We start from the raw sequence: 19,117 nt of genomic DNA, 5'->3' as shown, positions 1-19,117 counted from the left end.
CTGCCCATTCTCCTCTGCCCTCTGACATCAACACATGTTGCTAACTGGATACTTTCTCTTTGTCAACACATTCTTTTTAGATATACTTGGGAGAAAAAAAATCCCAGTAAATCGCCAATTTCTGAAATATTCATAGCAGTTTGTCTACCTTAAATTCTTATCTCCATTCTGATGCTCACTTTGAACTTCAGTCTTCAGGAAGTCACCATAGATGCCTTAATGTGTTGAGTTGCTGACATGTGATTGGCCAATTTGCTCACTGTGTTAACATTCAATCAGACAAATGTATAAAATGAGAGCATAAACCACGTGTGTAACTTTATGGATCCAAAACAGCATTTTGTTTCTATTTTTAGTTTACAGTTAAGTGTATTTTCTGTAGAAAAAAATAAGGAACTGGAATTTTACCCTATCATATTCAAACCTGGAAAAAAATGTTTGCATAAGTCAGAAAAATGGATTTCTAAGGAAGGAAAATATTTTCTAACTATTTTTTTACTCCTCCTGGTTGAACAGTGTGAGCATCACCATTAAAAGTTGTAAAAAAAATCAAACCGATCATGCTCGATGAAACATTTGATGCAACGCTGCAGCGCAATCGGCGCGCGCGCACACCCGAACACAACTCCTCCTCCCAGCATCACAGCCCGCTCTGGCCATCATCACACTCACGTAATAACGCTCCCGTGAACAAGCTGACTTGTTGGGGATGCTTCAGGATCTTACATATCTCTGACTGCTCGCTGCCCGAAACATCAGCGACATCTAAGGAGCGGGATTGCTGATCAGAGCAGTTCACTTCATTAACGGTGAGTGAGCGCGTTTAGATTTGGTTTACGGTAAATAAAATTTAATAATTAAAAGATAAAGCGCTGAATAAATGATGGACACTGAATAATGTAGTTCGAGATTTATTGATTTCGCAGGTGCACGTGATCAAATAAACCTTTGTTTGCTTGTTTGTTTGTTTGTTTGTTTCAAAACTTTTGTGATGAGATCCGATTTTGGTTGGATTTGGATTGTGTCTCTGCAGTTTGTAGGTAATGTGACAAAGATGTCAATCATCCTGAGCTTTTGAGGTAATCTGTTAATTCACAAAGTAGCCCGCTGTGGTTTTAAAATGACTTTTCTGTCACTTTCTTTCCTAAAACTGGACCAAATTAAGTTGTTCATGAAGATTTGCCACAGCTGAACACATGCTGATGATGCTGTAGCACTTACAGCCTTTTTTTTTGTTTGCGTTAACATCCTTCTCACTCACTCATTTGCCTTCTTATTACTTGTCATCATTTCACACCCAGTTCTCCACACTTACACTAAGGATGCTTAAACCGTCCCTTCATACAGCCCAGAAGGGGGAACAAGTGGGCGTGTCAGAACACTTGCTCCCTAAAGGAGATCTAATAGTTTATGTTTATTTATTTAGCAGATGCTTTTATCCAAAGCGACTTACAATTTATAACCTATAGGGCATGTTGTGATCTGTTGGGGAAACCGGAGTACCCGGAGGAACCCCACGCATGCATGGGGAGAACACGCAACTCCACGCAGAAAGGCCGCAGCCGAGTTTCAAACCTGCAACCTTCATGCTGCGAGGCAACAGTGCTAACCACTGCACCACCATGCAGCCCAATAGTGAAAAGGACTCCTCTGGAATAAAGCAAACCTCAATTTCATGAACCCATAAACTAGTAACTTTTCAGAATTTACTGGTAAAAAATTCAACAAATGGGTGAAATAAAGCAAGGGAAAACAGTAACTTGTGTTTAAGTCTAAATATTGCATTCAAGAGACAATGAATGGTAATTTATGAGTGTTAAGCATGAAAAATAGAATAAAAATCAGACTCTGTGACCAAAGTGGTTTTTTTTTTCCTTTTTTTTTCCCATATGGTTTGGTGGTTTTTGTTGTTTTTTTTTTTGGTGACTTGTACCATTTTGTTTGTTTTAATGTAGGTTTTGTGTTAGACTTAGTGAACAAGTAAAAATTACTTGTATAAAGGGGTAGGGACATATAAGTTTCCACCTCAGCCTACTCCTTTTCAAACAGAGAAGAAGGGATGATATGAATTTTTTCTGTTTGTGGTATTTTTAAAAAAAAATTATGTAAGTTTTCTTTGTTTGAAATAAACTAAACTAAAACTAAAAGTAGCCTAAAAAGTAGAGCTTTTTTTTTTTTACTTAAGGTGTGTTGCACTGATTGGAAGACTATGTTGCTTTTTTACGTCACTGGACGTTTACCTAAAGGTTGCTAAGTTAAACGTGTAGCTGTCAGATCGCTGAGACAGTCCTGCACTAATGTAGGTGAAGTTTGGATGCTGCTGCTGCTGCTGAAGTCTCTTTTTGAATTGGACATCTTGTAACAGTCTCCTGAAGTGGCAGCTGTCTTGGCCAGTGTTGCCAACGAGAACACAGAGAGCTGTTCTGCACTGACAGTACCCTGGTGCATACTGTAGCACTTGGAAACCATGGCAACAAAACAACATCAGAAGAAACTGGTCAGATGAGCCACTGATGCTTAAGAAAGGGATGAATGGTAGACTCGATGCAGAGGAAAAACAAGCACAAAAGGAAACTGATTCAGACTGATAAAGGCCTTTTTCTCACCTTCGTGGGTTTCAAAGCTGAAAAAAATGTATTAGAGGAATCAAGGCGTTACCTTTGATGTTATGACAGGTTTTGTGTGAGTTTGCATGTTAACCTCTTAGATAGGCAGGTAACCTTTCACCATGCATGAGGAAGAGGCTCAACCTACTGATACAATGAAAAATAAATTTATATAAAAAACTGGCCTCAATTTATTTAATCATTTGTTGATGGAAACATTGATTGAACTTGAAAAATCTCATTCTCAGTCTTATGTTCATTCATAGCTATAAGCAGGACATTTGATTCCTAAATAAGACAGTAAGAGTTATACATTTGGCTCTGACACCATCTCCACCATCTGCCTCATGTCACAGACGCAGTTCCCTTTGAAGAGACTTGTCTGTGGCCAAATCCGCAGCTCTGGCCTGCTTCCACTGTCTCACATCGCTTTGACCAACAATCCAATTTCTAAAATAGCACCATAAAAACACAAACGGCGTATTTTTAGCAGACGTCATTCAGACAGAACAGTTCTCACTTCTCAGCCTCTCCAGTAAGAGAATGTAATTGAAAGCAGGGACGAAATTTTGATTTCAGAAGTGGGGGGGACACACCAGGCTTGTGCGGATTTGGGGTGGGGGTGTTATGTAAAGACCCTTTGACACGTCACATGCCCATCTCAATAATTTTTCCATCCTCAATATATATATATATATATATATATATATATATATATATATCAAAGTTAAAAAATGTACAACTCTATTATCATTAATATTTATTATCATTATTGAAGTGCAGTTTTGGCTGTTGACAATGGATAGGCCATTGTATTTATTGTTTTGGGTCTTTTTTTATTGTTTTTGGTGCAACATTTTCTAACAGGGAGTGAGATTCTTTTTTTTTATTAAATTTTTGTTTGTTATTTTTATTCATTTAGAAGTTCTGGTTCTGGACATTTCAATGTTAAATGAAGGTTTATTTGTTGCATTTTAAAGGGTGTACTTGCATTATTATGATATATTAACATTATATTAGTGGTTATTTTGGTCTAGATAATGTTGACAATGATATTGTTTATCATCAACAATTTTTTTGGACAAAATATCGTCCAGCAAAATTTGTTACTTTCCCAGGCCTAGTCAAAAGTATAAAAAGTATTTATATAAACGGTCCCTCCTGAGATCTGGCCGTTATTTCATTTGCTGTGTTAGAGGACATGCTGAACTAATGTTTTACACATGATCATCACCCTAACATTTGTCACAATGATCAATTTTATGTCTATCGTATCTTCATTATTTCAACCTCACCTGTGAGCCTCCAGCCTCTGCTCCATCTCCTCCAGGCTCTCGTCCTCCATCTCCTACAGCCTCTCCTGCTGTACCTTCACCGGTCTCTCCTCCTGCATCTCTGTCGGTCACCTGAAAAAAAGATGCATGAACTATAAACAGTGGGAGATTTTGGAATGGAACAAACAGAAATATTTACAGGATGGTTCTAGTATGATTCACAATTATTATTAATATAATGTGTAAATTATTCATTACCAATTTGAGTGTATAAAAACATATTAAATATGTTTTTTCCCTTAAAAGTGTTTAAACAGTTGTTGCATTTCAACACACAAAAAATAAATGGAAAAAATAAGATAAATCTAATGAAAAGTGTACATCTTTGACATTAAGCTTAAAAAAATCTGTTGACGATGATACTGTTCATTTTTCAGAGCTTTTTAATGTGAAAATATGCATTGCAATAGATAAGTTTACAATAAAGTTAAATGATAAAAGTTTTGAAGTTACACTTCTACTACTACTACTACTAGTAATAATAATTATGATGATAATAGTAATAATAAAAACATAATAATTATAATAATACGAATAAATTGTGTCTGAGGAGTCAGTTATGTGGAGGAGATTAGTTTGTAAAAGTTAGTTTTGAGTATGTTTGTGAAGGAGGAGGTGAGTCTGAGCTTAATGCAGGGGTGTCACATGTTCCAACTTACGTTTTGACTTTGAAAGAAGTCTCTTATATCCACTTTCGTTTCTTGACATGCTGCCGCCTGGCTGTGCATAACTACCAAACACTCACAAATGAACACTTATTCAAATGTTGTGTAATGGAAGCTGAGCTGAGCTCTGATATTACACAGCGTCTAGTTGACGATGTGACTCAGTACCGGTGTTCCCTAGCGGCTCCAAACTAGCAAAACAACGTTAGCACGTTCTGTTTACTACTTGGAGTGACAGCAGCAACAGCCAATAATACGTTAGCAAGTATCAGCAGAGCCAATAGATTAGCTTTTGGGTGGGTCTAATAAGAAACCGGTTTCCGTTTCGGTCCTAGTGCTCAATCAAATCCATTTAATGGAGCGTAACATTGTTTTTGGACGGAAAAAAGTGAAGGGGACCGAAACTGCCTTTTGAAAAAGTGGGGGGGACATGTCCCACCCGTCCCCCCCCCCAAAATTACGTCCCAGATTGAAAGTCACCAAAATACATTCCAAAATGCAGCGTAACCCATTTCACCTGGTGAAAGGTCAGAAATGTTTGAGGTACATTCGAGATGGATTAAATCAATACTTGGCAAATGTTACAGCACATGATGGTCACAGAAAATTATTCTTTCTGCAAATTTCATGGGAAAATGGTTATAAAGCTTTCAAGCACTGCAGCTACCTGAAAAACCTCAATTTAAAAAGCAGCCTCGCCTCTGTCAGTGTGCCCCAGAGCACAATCAGCATGTGAATGTGTGTGTGTGAATGGATGAATAATACACTGTAGTGTAAAGCGCTTTTGAGTCCTCTGACTCTGAAAGGTGCCATCCCTGTGTGGATCACATGTCACTAATGTTTTCCTGCCTTATGGCTCTTCTGAACCAGCCCAGTGTCTCTAGCTCTTAATTTGTGTGTGTGTGTGTGTGTGTGTGTGTGTGTGGGGTGGTGGTGGTGGGGGGGGGGGGGGGTATGGGGTCATTTTATTCTGTGAGGCACTTTGAGCTGCAACAACTGTATGCAAAGTGCGTTATAAATAAAGTTTGATTTGATTTATCAAACAAGGCTGAACAAGAAAAAGGCAGAAACAAAACAACCTGAACAAGGTTGAAAGGTTAAGGTGGGTTGTTGTGTTGCTTCAAGCACATTTCTTTCAAAGGAGAAATGAGGATGACCCTGATGGAGCAGATGGACACACCTGTGGCTGTTTCACTAATGGACTCTTAAGAGTCCGTCCAGTCTACGGCAGGCTCCAGCAGGACAGAGGGGCGCTGGATAAGCTAGTTTGAACAATTTCAGGTAACAAACTAGAAAGTCATTTTATTGTATGAACACAAAAAGAAGATAGTCATGTACATTATTGAGTGGCCAGTAGAGCTCTTTCAGCTCACAGTGTTAGGGTTAGACATTGAAGAGATGACATTATTGAGCTGAATTTTGATAAGACAATAAAATTTCTGTTGAATGAAGATCAGATTTTCACAAAGTCAGGGACTTCAAATTCTACTCTCTTCTCGGTAGCTTCAAAAAATCTTCAATACGCGTCAATAATTCAATCTGCTAAAGTAACAAGAATCTCTGTTGTTTACATCTGATTGTTACCCATTGTTCAATGATGTCTGATATATTATGTGTGTGTGTGTGTGTGTGTGTGTGTGTGTGTGTGTGTTGTGTGTGTGTGTGTGTGTGTGTGTGTGTGTGTGTGTGTGTGTGTGTGTGTGTGTGTGTGTGTGTGTGTGTGTGTGTGTGTGTGTGTGTGTGTGTGTGTGTGTGTGTCAGGGGATGCAGATAAATCGTTGAGAGCCTATTTTCTCTGTTAAAAGATCATAGTTCCACTGCATGCTTTTTTTCTATTTCACAACAAGATTAAAATATCTTTCAGACACTGGAAACAGGTGTAGGAGTTTATTTTCAGTCCATGTTAAATTTAAAAAGCTCCAACTAGCTCATCTTTAAAGAAAAATACACCCTGCTCCCGCAACGGACTTCAATTCGTCCTTTAGTGGATCAGCCAAGAGTCCGTCCATCTGCTCTGCAAAAAGGTCACGCTTGTTTCGTTTGTTCAGGCAAACTTTTACAGTCTGTTTTCAGGTTTTTATTTTTTGGCCCAGTTTTCTTGGCTCTATAGTTAGGCCAGTATTTGAGAGAGCTGTGACTACAGCTGACTGGTTGGGGGCTCAAAACTGTGAGAAACCTTCATTTGGAATCAAACCAAATTGTTATGTGCAACATCTCTATTGCAAGTATGATATACTTGGTGTATGACATAACTGCACATGAATTGCAACAATTGCATAACAATTGTGCAAATTTTTCTGCTGCAACTTAGCAACAAAGCAGGGGTGGTTTAAAGGGGACATAGAGTGGGCCAGTGCCATCCTGACATCAAGCTCGGACCCCCTCTGTGCCCCCCCCCCCCCCCCCCCCCGAAGGCAGGCCCTAATAAGTACTGTTTTTTGTGAGTGTGTGTGATAATTTAGTCTAAACAGAGATATAGAAAAAAAAGCATGTGAATTAATTCATCTGAAATTGCAAAGATATACTTAGATAAATATTTAGACGTTTTCACTGAGATATAAATCTCAGATTACACTTTTTGGCAAAATGGTTATATTTTGAAACTAATTGAAAAGCTTTGTATCTATAGTACCAGTAAGTTAAGTGGTATTTTTATAATTACTCACTGAAATATGAAAAACAGAGAATGGCGGAGCACAGCCCCCCTTACTATTAGTTTAGGACCTTGCTTGCGACAAAGTATCAAAGTATCATTATTTATTTTATTTGCAATTTTGTCATCACACACTTTTTTCTTTCAAGCAAATTGTTGCTTATTTAAGGGTCACAACTCAGTCATTCAACTCAGATTTATTTTAAAAGATTTCATAAATATGAACATTTTGTGATATATTTAATCTGAAAAAACTGAACCAGCTTATTACGCACCTTTACAGAAGGTGTTAATAGGCCACACCCTCCCTCCAACAAGCACTGAGCACATAACCTCAAAATTATTCATAGAGTGCTTAATAATATTAATAATATTATAAAATGAAAATTCAATAAAACAAAAGTCAAAATACTCATCAGTGTAAAAATGTGTGAACATTTCCAATTTAGATTTTTTTAGGCCAATTCCTAACAACTGTTTTATCTACCTTTTTTATCCAGCAGAAGAAGCATATATCTTTGCATATTAGATTTGTGATTAGCAAGAGAATATTTCCATAAATCATCATGAATCACCTGTTTTTCTTTCCAAATAGTGGTTACATGTTGTTTGAAAACTATAAGAGTAGAAAAATAAAAAATAACAAAGCAAAAAACCTTATGCTAAACTGTTGCTGTTCAGTGACATCAGCTTTTACTACTTAATTTCTTTTAACACAGTTTATTTCCCAGTCATTTCCTCTTTTCATGATTTGTTTGACTGCAGCTGATGAAAAACTCAGAGCGTGTTTCAATGCTGTCAAACGTTTCTCTGTTTCTGTAAAATGACTAGTTTGGCCAAAGCGCCTCCTGTAATAATATTAATAATATAATCTTAAAACAGTTTTATTCTTAAAGTCATTATTTAGTTTTTGCAGATTGATTTAAAACATCTAACATTTCCATTAGAGGAGCGTATCATTCAGATCTGTCATGAGGACGAAGATAAAATACGTCTGATTCAGCAAAACTCAAGCTCCTCTTATCTGTGGAAAAATGCTGTTTAACTCATGACACCATCTATAGAAAAATACAATCGTTTTCCACTGAAACATTAAATATTGTTTTTAGAAACTGTATCGATTTAGAAAAATTATAAAATTCATTGTAAACTGACTCATTTAATGGGGGATACAGAGGTGAAACTTAAAAAATTAGATGATGGTGCAAAAGTTCCTTTTGTTTCACTAAATCTACTTAAAAGGTGAAACTATGACACAGACTCATTACATGCAAAGTCAGATATATCAAGCCTTTATTTGTTATAATTGTGATGATTATGGCTTACAGCTAATGAAATCCCCACATTCCATATCTCAGACAATTAGAATATTGTGAAAAGGTTAAATATTCTAGACTGAAAGTGTCACACTCTGATCAGCTGATGAATCCAAAACATCTGTAAAGGGTTGCTGAGCCTTTAGAACAGTGAGAGGGCCTGGTCCTGGAGGGCCTGGTATCCAGCATGTTTTTGTTGTTTCTCTGCTTCAGCACGCTTGATTAAGTGGATGAATCACCTGTGCAGCAGCTCATCAGGCTTACAGAAGCCCGTGGATCACCTGTTGATTGAAATCAGGTGAGTTGAAGCAGGTTTAAAATTATAACATGCTGGATACCGGTCCTCCAGGTCCAGGATTGAGAACCATTGCTTTAGATGGTCTCCCTGAAGCTGAATTACTGAAATAAATGGACATTTGCACCATATTCTAATTTTTTGAGCAAAAACAAACAAAAAAAAAATACTTCACCTTCATCAACTCCTATCTGGGCAAGTTAAACAAATATATTATTGTATTTTTTACGTGGAGATGAACAAAATCAACAATTTAAAAATTGTAATTCTTTCCCTTTAGTGAAGAACAAAATGACTTTTGAAGACTTTTACGTTCTGCTTTGTTGTTGCTGTGGGTCAGTGCTCCATGGAGATGCGTGATCCACTGTGAGCTGATGATCACTACGATCCCTTAACTCACCTGTATGTGTTTAAGTCTCTGATGGAGCCGTTTGGTGACACGATGATCAAGTGAGGAATAAAAGAGGCCATTATGCAAAATCTGAAACACGGTTTGCTTAATATTCTAAACTCAAAATGTTTTTAGGCTGATTTTTTGTGCTTCTTTCAAAAGAATCACTGTTATGACATGTTGATTTAGCTCAATTTGCTTAAACATTTCTGAAAAAAGGATCAGTTCCATATGTTTTTACTACATTAGTAGAATTTTGAATACAGTACGTTTATAAAATATCTTTATGAAAATCTGGAAACACTCGAAGAGCTGGCTGAGTTTGAAGAATGTTACCCATCATCTCGTCTGATGGATGTCTGAGAGCTCCTCTCTTCAGGGCAGAAACAACATCACGTCCTTTTCAAAAATTTTCATCAAAATATTAAACTGTTGAGGCTCTGGACTTTTGTCTTTTTTATCAGACTTATTCAGTATTTTCCACACCCCCAACCCTGAGTATGACTTACAAAGCATTCATTCCTATTAGAGACCCCTGCAAATGTATTGATTTATCAAGTGATCCACACCTTTAATAAAGGTGCAAATAAGCATTACCAGTATAATAAATTTTACTCCAAATGTGCTCTCAGAATTTGTTGGAATATAACATTGTTTAAAATTAAAATTAATATTGCTATTAATGTTTTGCATTAATGATGGTATCTAGTTACATTAGAAAGATGTAATTAAATTGTTTCAACCAAAAAATGTCAAAACTAAATGAAATTGGTCACATCTTGACTTCCAGCGTCTGTCCTTAAATGCATAAAACCACTAAATTTTAGACCAGACATTATTTTTAAGTTCTTTCTTACGTTTCTATTTTCACTCATGTTTTTGTAAACTGCCCCTAGATGCAAATCGCTGTGAGAAATCTCAGCCTCTGGTCTTGACTCAGGCTGTAGACAGTCAGAATCTGTACACCCACTCTTCTGCACTGGCTGCTGTTTCCGTTGTAAGGCTTGCCAAAAAAATGAGTCTGTTTTCCATACAAGTAATCTATGTCAGCAGTAACATTTCACTGTTTGTTGTTGACCTTTGTAGTAATCTGCAGTGCGGCTGCAGCAACTCAAGTGATTTGCAGTTGGTGTTTGTTGTTTTTCAGATCTGAATTGTCAGCACGATAAAAAGAGGCCGCCTTGTAAATTAATTTCCTAAGTAATGTTTCTTATTCTTGAATCATTCCCAGTGTTTGGTCATCATATGAAGGAAAGTTTTCAAGATTTTGTTGCTGCAGGTTGTGAAACTGGCAAATAAAAAAATAGCTGGAAAAATGCTATTTAATATTTTCATTTGTTACAACAAACAAGCCTTTTGAAGAAAAGGAGTATTCAACAGTCTATATTTTTCCCCCTGGAGAGTAAGCCTAATTCATTGTATTTTTTTATTAATGGGAAACAGGCTGCAATACAAGTGGATGTATTTTGCTTGGTCTCAGTGCTCAACCAGTGTCTATTTATATAGCGCAATATTGTTTTGGGATGGTAAAAAGTTCAGGAGACAAAAATAGACTTTGGAAAAAGTAGGGGGGCATGCCCCCCCCCCCCCCCCCAAAAAAAAAAAACTATGTCCACGGCTTAAAGCTACAGTTGCTAATTTGACAAACAAATGAGCTTAAAAGGCTTTTTTTCATGCCACTTATCATTCTCACATAGCATAACCTTCCCTGGGGGGTCCCTCAAGGTTCCACCCTTGGATTGTCACTGTTCTCCCTAAACATTCTGCCCATTGGAGCCATTTTTAGACGGCATGCAGTTTCCTGTCACTTATTTGCGAGCAACTGGCAAATTTACTTCTCTCTCAAGCCCACTGACTCTTCTAAACTTCATCTCGATTGTCTTTATGACATCAAAGACTGGCTGGCTGAAAACGTCCTCCATCTGAACGACTCTAAAACTGAAGTAATTGTTTTCCTGAGTGAGAAGACTTAGTTCTAAATTTACAACAGGCCAGCATCTGTGAATGAGATGTGGATGGATATGTGTTGTCCATTTTAAATATGTCCCACTAACTTCAGATGTTACATCATCATGGATATTATGTTGTCACTACTGCAACGATGATGATTTTCTGCCCATGTTGGCTTTCACTTTATTTTTTAATATGTGAATCATATTTTTGCATTAAAACTTGCTAACGTGCAACAAATCAAGTACTCTAATGTGTGATCTACATGTGATCTCTATAATTGTATTGCCTTCTTTAATGTTTCCCTCCAATTTAGCAAATAAATGTACCTGAGTGAATATAATTCTCATCATTTTACTAACTTACTGTTTGAATCTAAAACCCTAAACTCGGACACTTTTCCCCCTCATGACTCCCAAGTTAAAAGCTTTTTTAAAAACTTCAGTGAATCTTTCATGAATCTTTAAAAAAATAAATAGGAGTTAGTTTTATTTCAGGTTCATTTGTACCGTCTTTACTGTAGAACGGAGACAATGAATGTTTCAGCAGCTGCTGCTGTTGCTGCTGCAGTACCATGTTGAGTCACTGCAGAGAAACAAGCTTACCAAGTTCACTGCAGACAGTTACATTATTAAAATAAATCATTTTTATGTATAGTTGCTCTTGTGATAATGCAAAATAATTTACAGTTACTCTCACCTGCAGTATTTTCAGACATATCCCAGAAAAAATTTTCGGAGGAGGATTTAATCATGATTCCAAATGCAAGTGCATGAATTTACTGCATTCATTTTGTGTTTAGTGCATCACTCAATAACAGTGTCTTTTATTTCTGTTGCTGAAGCAGTGAATGCAGAGGCGTGCTCAAGGTGGGGCCATGGTCCCCCCTGGAAATTTGTTGGCCACCCCCCACATACCCCCATGTTTTTATATTTATTTTTTTTACATTAATGTTTACTGTTTACAGTGCATATTTTTTTCTTTTTTGTTTATTCTTTTTCTATCCTGCTGGACTGCTTTTTCTGCTGTTGCACCAAAATGTCCCCACTAAGGGACAATAAAGGGATTTTCTATTCTATTCTCCTCACATCTTTAACCACAAGTTTTAGTTTTCCCATTGTTATGATATCACTTAATCATTTTTAATTATTTAGTCCTTGTGTAGCACCTCGTCATTTGTACCTTTTCCTCTTCTTCTATTCTATTCTATTCTATTCTAATAAATCACATTCAGATTCACACAAGCTACCAATCCCTCTTCTTTCATCAAAACATAAATGTTAAAGCCAATAAATAAATGTATTTAAAAAAATTACTTTATTTTTAAAACCACTTTTCAAATTTATATTAATGTCACAGAAGCTCACTATTTAAAAAAGTATAATTTGTAAAATCTGTAGTTATTTTTGTTGGAACAGCAATAGGTAAATTAAACTTTTAAAATTATTTTAAAAATACATTTAAAAACTACTGAAAATATTCTTGGGAATTTTGTCTTTTATAATGTTTATGTTTATCAAATTTGAGGTAAATATGTTGGATGCATAGATCTATTGTTTTGTAACAATAAAGAATGGAGGACCAATGAAAGCTACAGGTTAAACTATCACAGAGTTACAACCAACCCCATTTGTTTGCCACTTCTAAATTCTCATTGGCCCTGTCTGGCCCCCCAATGAAAAATTACAAGAGGCGCCAATGAGTCACTGAAACAGGAGTCTATTTTTCCTGTTGTCTTATTTAAAAAATCAGACCACTGTAGGTTCTTTACCATGTTGTTAGTTAAAGGAGCATTGTGTAAGAACAAAGAAAGAATTCTTCTGTGACATAATCACAAAACAGTCTAATGTCTCAATTATGTTGGAAGAAAGGTTATTCTGAAACATATTTCATCCGGCTGTGGTGACTGTCAGTTTTTCTCCTTTCAAAATAAAAGAAAAAATAAGGTAGTTACTGCTTACCATGGGCGGTTCTCATGTCTCCTGCGAGCTAATGCTGCAGCACCGACATTTGTAATTCAACTACAGCCGACATCAATCTCCAGAATTGTTTAACCAAATTCAGTAACACACATGACCCAAAAGTTATTTCTTACCCCTAAGAGGTCACGGCATAATTTTGTTTTAATACCTAATATCAGTTAAAGATGAATAGGCCAAGCTAACAATGCTCACAGTGAATTAAAAGCAAATATCTTAAGCTATTTTTTCAATTACCAAAAACTCGAAATAACAGTGAAATATATGTATGAAGTGAAAAATTAGTCAATTGTGGCATTTTACTTTCTTAAAGGAGTCGTTCATTTCAATAACAGAAAGCTACCAGCCAGATGGAAAAAACACTTCCTCTATGCCAGAAACATTACCATAATAAGTGTAGTAAGTGCTCCCTACCATAAAACACCCAAGAGTGCCACCACCAGCTATGACAACGTATTTATCTATTTATCAGCTTTCTGTGCATGATTCGTCTTTGCTTGTCATCTAGAATATTCTGGTGCTGATCTGTAACTGCCAACAGCGATAGAGAGAGATTGCAGTAACCAAATTTGACCACAGGATGTCATTTCACTTTATTCTTTCACACTGCACCTTTAAAGTGAATTTTCTCTGTGGACGTTATTGTTGTGGACAGGTCGTGCTGTGGCAGGACACTCCCTGGCTACAGGGCACAAGCTGCCATGCCATTTGGTTGTCTCACACTCGGGGAGAAGAAGGATTACAACAGTCCCTCTGAGGTGACTGACAAGTATGACCTCGGACAAGTCGTTAAATCGTGAGTGCACCCGTTCTGACTAGCAACTCTGGTTGAATTTAATGCAAAACAAAAACAAAACAACAAACATTTCCTCTCATTTGTGTTTTGCCCCACAGAGAGGAGTTCTGTGAGATATTTCGGGCGAAGGACAGGAACACCTTGAAAATGTACACATGTAAAAAGTTCCACAAAAAGGACGGGAGGAAAGTGAGGAAAGCTGCCAAGAATGAGATAATGATCTTAAAGATGTGAGTAAAATGTTCAGCTCCTTGGAGCGCTGTTCTTGTGTGGAGAAGGACGTGGTGACAAGCGAGCTGTGAAAGAAAATAAAGGCAAGCTGTGTTGAAAAAAATAAAAATGGATGGTAATAAAGTGGACATTTACACACATCTGATCTGATGAGACAGGAGGGATTTGTTTCTGTCCTCTTTTGTTTTCATAATCCTGACTTTGCTTTTTCATAAGAAAAAATAATTTCACACCTTTCTGTTTCACGCTTCTTTAGAATTTTATTTTTTTATTTTGATTCTGAAGTCACTTACTTCACTATTGCACTGATTTCCTTGCAGTAAAAACATATTTGATCAAGAAACCTGCAGCTAAAATCCATGTAGAGTCACCTAAGGTTGCACTAAAGAGTAATAAATCAGCTGGATAGCTGCATCTGGATTTGTGTTAGTGCTGTTGCCTCATTCCTACATCTCTCACCATGTACTGCTACTAATGCATCTGTCTGTTTAAAGGGTAAAACATCACAACATCCTCCAGCTTGTTGATGCATTTGAAACTAAGAAAGAGTACTTCATCTTCCTGGAGCTGTGAGTGCTGCCGAGGCTTGGTTTGGCTATGGTTTGTCATCAACAGATCATAACAGATGTGTGTGAATGTCTCATTTTGTCAGAGCGACAGGAAGGGAGGTCTTTGACTGGATCTTGGATCAAGGCTACTACTCTGAGAGGGACACCAGCAATGTCATGAGGCAGGTACTGGAGGCTGTAGCTTACCTGCACTCTCAGAAAATCGTCCACAGAAACCTTAAGGTATGTTGTGCTGTTGACACCTAGTGGAAAACAAAAGAATTTCATCAAATGAAGGGGAAGAAGTCCAAGCAGCAGAAGGAAATACCTCCATGGTATTTTACATTCACTTCCTATTTAACACGCATTGTGTTGAAAAGGATTTGGCTCATCTAATCACTAAATTGTTGCAGGAGTAAGTCTTCACGTTATAAAATGACTCCGTGCAATCAGCTGGGTTCCTTATATAGGAACCTTTTAATTAACTGGCATAATGAACTGAACTCAATTGGATTGTTCACTTAGTGAAGTGCCTTGAGACGACTCTTGTCATGATTTGGCGCTTTATAAATAAACTGAATTTAATTAAAAATAAACATTTCTTTCTGCATCTTTGACTTTGTGCTTTATGTACAACTGAATCAGGGTATAGATGTGCAAAACAACTTTTGGTTTTGTAACAAACACAGAAATAAAAGCTATGGGATTTAAATGATTGTAAATAGTTTATACTAAGGGTGTATTTTGGAAAGAATCTGCCGATATAATATTTAAGGCAGATGGCCTGTATTTCTATAGCACCTTCCTAGGGTTCTACAAGCCCCCAAGGTGGTTCACAACACAGTCACCCACCTATTCACACACATTCAACACTGACAGAGGTGAGGCCTGCTGAACACCGGCTCTCTCTGACCACCACCAGCAGATACAACAGCAGCATTCTCTGCCTCTGTATCACTATACAGGCAAAACAATACGGTACTAAAAGCCAAATGACAATTTTCAACCTTTAAGATAGAATTTGATTGGAAAGTTCAGGCCAAATAGCCTGGGCAGCCATCCTATATCTGTGGATATATAGTCTGGCCACGGCCCATTGACTGCTCTCAGTTGTGGGGCGGAATCTAACTCTCTCTGCATGCTATTGCACTACAACAAACGTGACATAGTCACCGCTACGGATGTCAGCCAACGGGGTAGTCCACCGTATACTGTCGAAGGAGACACAAATACATAGTTTTCTAAATAAAGGACTGAATTACGTCTATCTGCTGTTGACTCAAAGACAAACCCAAGTCTAAATGGTCCAAAGCTGATGCCAAAGCTGTTTGAAACCCACCAACCCAATAGAGTGCTGTGACTGGCACACCAAACTCAAAGAGCACTGTGATTGGCCAGCCACCAGACTGGCTGCGGCTGCGGAGGTTCCTATGGCGTGTGGTTAGACTGACATTTAGAGCTAAATCATTTTGTTTCGGCAACCAATGGTTTAGATTTCTACAGGACAGATGCTTCCAAGATAAATACAGTGTTACTTACTCCATCAGAAAGAAGGTGGCAAAAACTGCTGCCACCTAGCAGTCGGAGCTTGAATTGCATCAAACAAACAAAAAATAAACATACTGTAAATGTTTGCATGTAAATTCTCAATTAAATCGTCCATATTATGGATTCAGTATTATAACGCAAAACATAGCAATATTTCAACATATTGATATTTTCTTACATCTCTACTTTAGACTAACTGGTATTTCTATATTACATGCAGCTGGAGAACTTGGTGTACTATAATCGTTTGAAGAACTCCAAAATTGTTATCAGTGACTTTCAGCTGGCAAAGCTGGAAAACGGGCTCATCAGGGACCCGTGTGGGACTCCAGAATACCTTGGTGAGTGACTTTCTCAGTCCGTTGATACATTTCTTTAACCATTTTACTAGTTGTATATTGTATCTTTAACAATATTATTTATTTATTCATTGTGATTTACATTTGTTATGTACTGTGTTGGGCTCCCTGACTCGCGGAAGGTGCTTTGTGAATAAAGCTTTGAATTTCAACTGAACTGAATTTAAAAACAATAATACTTATTTAGTGAAATATGCTCTTTGCTTTGTAGCTCCTGAAATGGTGGGAAGGCAGAGATATGGACGACCTGTGGACTGTTGGGCAATTGGCGTCATCATGTACATACTGTAAGAACTCGCTGATATATTAATTTAACCAATGAATGTCACTTTGTGTTTTCCCTAAAAATTGTTATGTCATTTTCCTGATAGTTTATCCGGGAATCCTCCTTTCTACGATGACTCTGATGAAGACGAGTCGGATCGTGATAAAAATTTGTTTCTGAAGATTTTGTCTGGTGACTATGAGTTTGACTCCCCATACTGGGATGATATTTCAGACTCTGGTAAGTGATGTTCACTGGTTATAGGTGAACGTTCATGCATCATAAATTAATCAATATTACATTTTATTTTAACCTATTTTAAAGCCAAGAACTTAGTGGCATCGTTGATGGATGTTGACCAAGACCAGCGTTTGACCGCACAGGAAGCTATTGCCCATGAATGGTAAAATAAATAACTAAATAATAAATGTCTGCTCTAAGAAAGTTTGAGTAGATAATTTTGCTGACTGCAAGCTAAGAAGAAACTCATTAATTTGTTCATTTTATTTTAGGATTTCTGGAAACGCCGCCTCAGACAAGAATATCAAAGATGGCGTTTGTGCACAAATTGAAAAGAACTTTGCAAAAGCCAAATGGAAGGTACAACTTCTGACATACTCATAAAACTGTATAATATTCTTTATTATTCAACAATTCTATCAACTAAAAAATCTGAGATTAGCATCATGTTGATTGCTGTTATTAAAGCAATTATTTGATAAAGTCTCTGAAAATGCTTCCCATGTTTTTACTGAAAGTACTCATTTATAAAGTTTAAAGGGGACATAATATTATGCTAAATACACCTTTTGCATCCTTTTGTGCTACCATGTAGGTCTCTACCACCTCTATAAACACTCCAAGTGTGGAAAAAGCCCATTCATCCTTTTTTTTTCTTTCAGTGTATGGGATTTATGTGCCCAAAACAAGATGTTTCAAAAAATTCCTGTGTGTAATGTCACAAATGGGAAAATTAAAATAGAACCACATCTCACGTGCAAGAGAGAGCTGCTGGAGGAGCAGGGGGCTCTGCTTTAAACCCCTTCTGCATATTGGAGCTCCTGAGCTTATAGCAGCCTGAGTGGGGGGTGGGTGTGCATGGCCTATTCTAGTTTATTTTCTTAAAGTGAGTCCTGAAACAGCTCATTATGGAAGGTACTAAAACTCTCAAGAAGAAAACTGCTGAACTTGCTTTATGTGAGAGGGATTTTGTGCAAAGGTCATGAACATGTTATGTATAGAAAGTAAAACTATAACTTCAAGAAAAAAAGTCATAAATTGTTCCTTTTGACGAATAAAAAATATGTTATATGTTACCCACAGAAAGCTGTAAGAGTGACTACCCTGATGAAAAGGCTTCGAGCATCTGATCAGGGTGAACCGGGAGCTGCTGGTGCCTCTGCAGGGGCTGCAGGTGACCCCGACACACCTGGAGGAGCTCCTGCTCCTCCTGCTGGTGGAGGCAGCAGTTTGGCTGCAGCCTTAAAAGCTGCTGCTCTGAAAGAAAAGGCTTCTGACACACAGACTGCAGCCACCCCTGCACCATCTCTGCAAGCTGCTGTCCCACAGGATGACCAGCAGCAGCAGCAGCAGCAGCAGCAGGCACGGTGCAACGGAGATACCCCACAAATGTTGCCACAAAGTAAAGAAGAATAAGCATTGATGAAAAAGCACAAACAGGACCCATGAGAACCAACAAGCACATGTACAGCGATTAAATTTGGCATCATGATTTCTCTCTCTCTCTCTCTCTCTCTCTCTCTCTCTCTCTCTCTCTCTCTCTCTCTCTCTCTCTCTCTCTCTCTCTCTCTCTCTCTCTCTCTCTCTCTCTCGTTGTAAAGTAGCTTTTTTGTGGGTTTCCTATTCCATGAAAACTTTACATTAATATTTTATTGCTCATGGTGTAATTTATTGAAACAAATCTTTTCCATTCATCCCCTCACTGTATATACATGTATTTTTCTCAAAAAATTGCTACTTTTTAGCTTTAGAGTTTAGAAATTTGATTTTATCTCTTGTGACTTAAAATTACGAGTTGGAAAAATATGTAATTTGATCAAATTATTGTTTATCTTAAACATACAGTATATATGCATCAATTTATAGTGTTTTGAGCATATTTGAGTTAAATCTTTGCTCAAGAATGAATTATACATAAGGACAGTCTTGCTTGGTGCATAT

At 37.3% G+C, this 19,117-nt stretch overlaps 1 protein-coding gene across 1 annotated transcript; it reads left to right on the top strand.

Annotated features, from left to right (window-relative positions):
- Positions 1–669: 669 nt before the first annotated feature.
- On the top strand, positions 670–18,715 carry camkva (CaM kinase-like vesicle-associated a). Its single transcript, XM_015958925.3, has 11 exons — positions 670–809; positions 13,845–13,985; positions 14,084–14,215; positions 14,711–14,785; positions 14,869–15,007; positions 16,533–16,653; positions 16,883–16,958; positions 17,043–17,176; positions 17,261–17,339; positions 17,449–17,536; positions 18,260–18,715. Exons 2-11 carry the CDS (start codon positions 13,891–13,893, stop codon positions 18,590–18,592), a joined length of 1,272 nt encoding a protein of 423 aa, XP_015814411.1. The 5' UTR covers positions 670–809; positions 13,845–13,890; the 3' UTR covers positions 18,593–18,715.
- The last annotated feature ends 402 nt before the right edge of the window (positions 18,716–19,117 follow it).

The sequence above is a fragment of the Nothobranchius furzeri genome, chromosome 3 (assembly GCF_043380555.1).
Source record: "Nothobranchius furzeri strain GRZ-AD chromosome 3, NfurGRZ-RIMD1, whole genome shotgun sequence".
Taxonomy (NCBI): Eukaryota; Metazoa; Chordata; class Actinopteri; order Cyprinodontiformes; family Nothobranchiidae; genus Nothobranchius; species Nothobranchius furzeri.
Note: the sequence above shows the minus strand (reverse complement) of the source record. Positions and strands in the feature narration are given on the sequence as shown.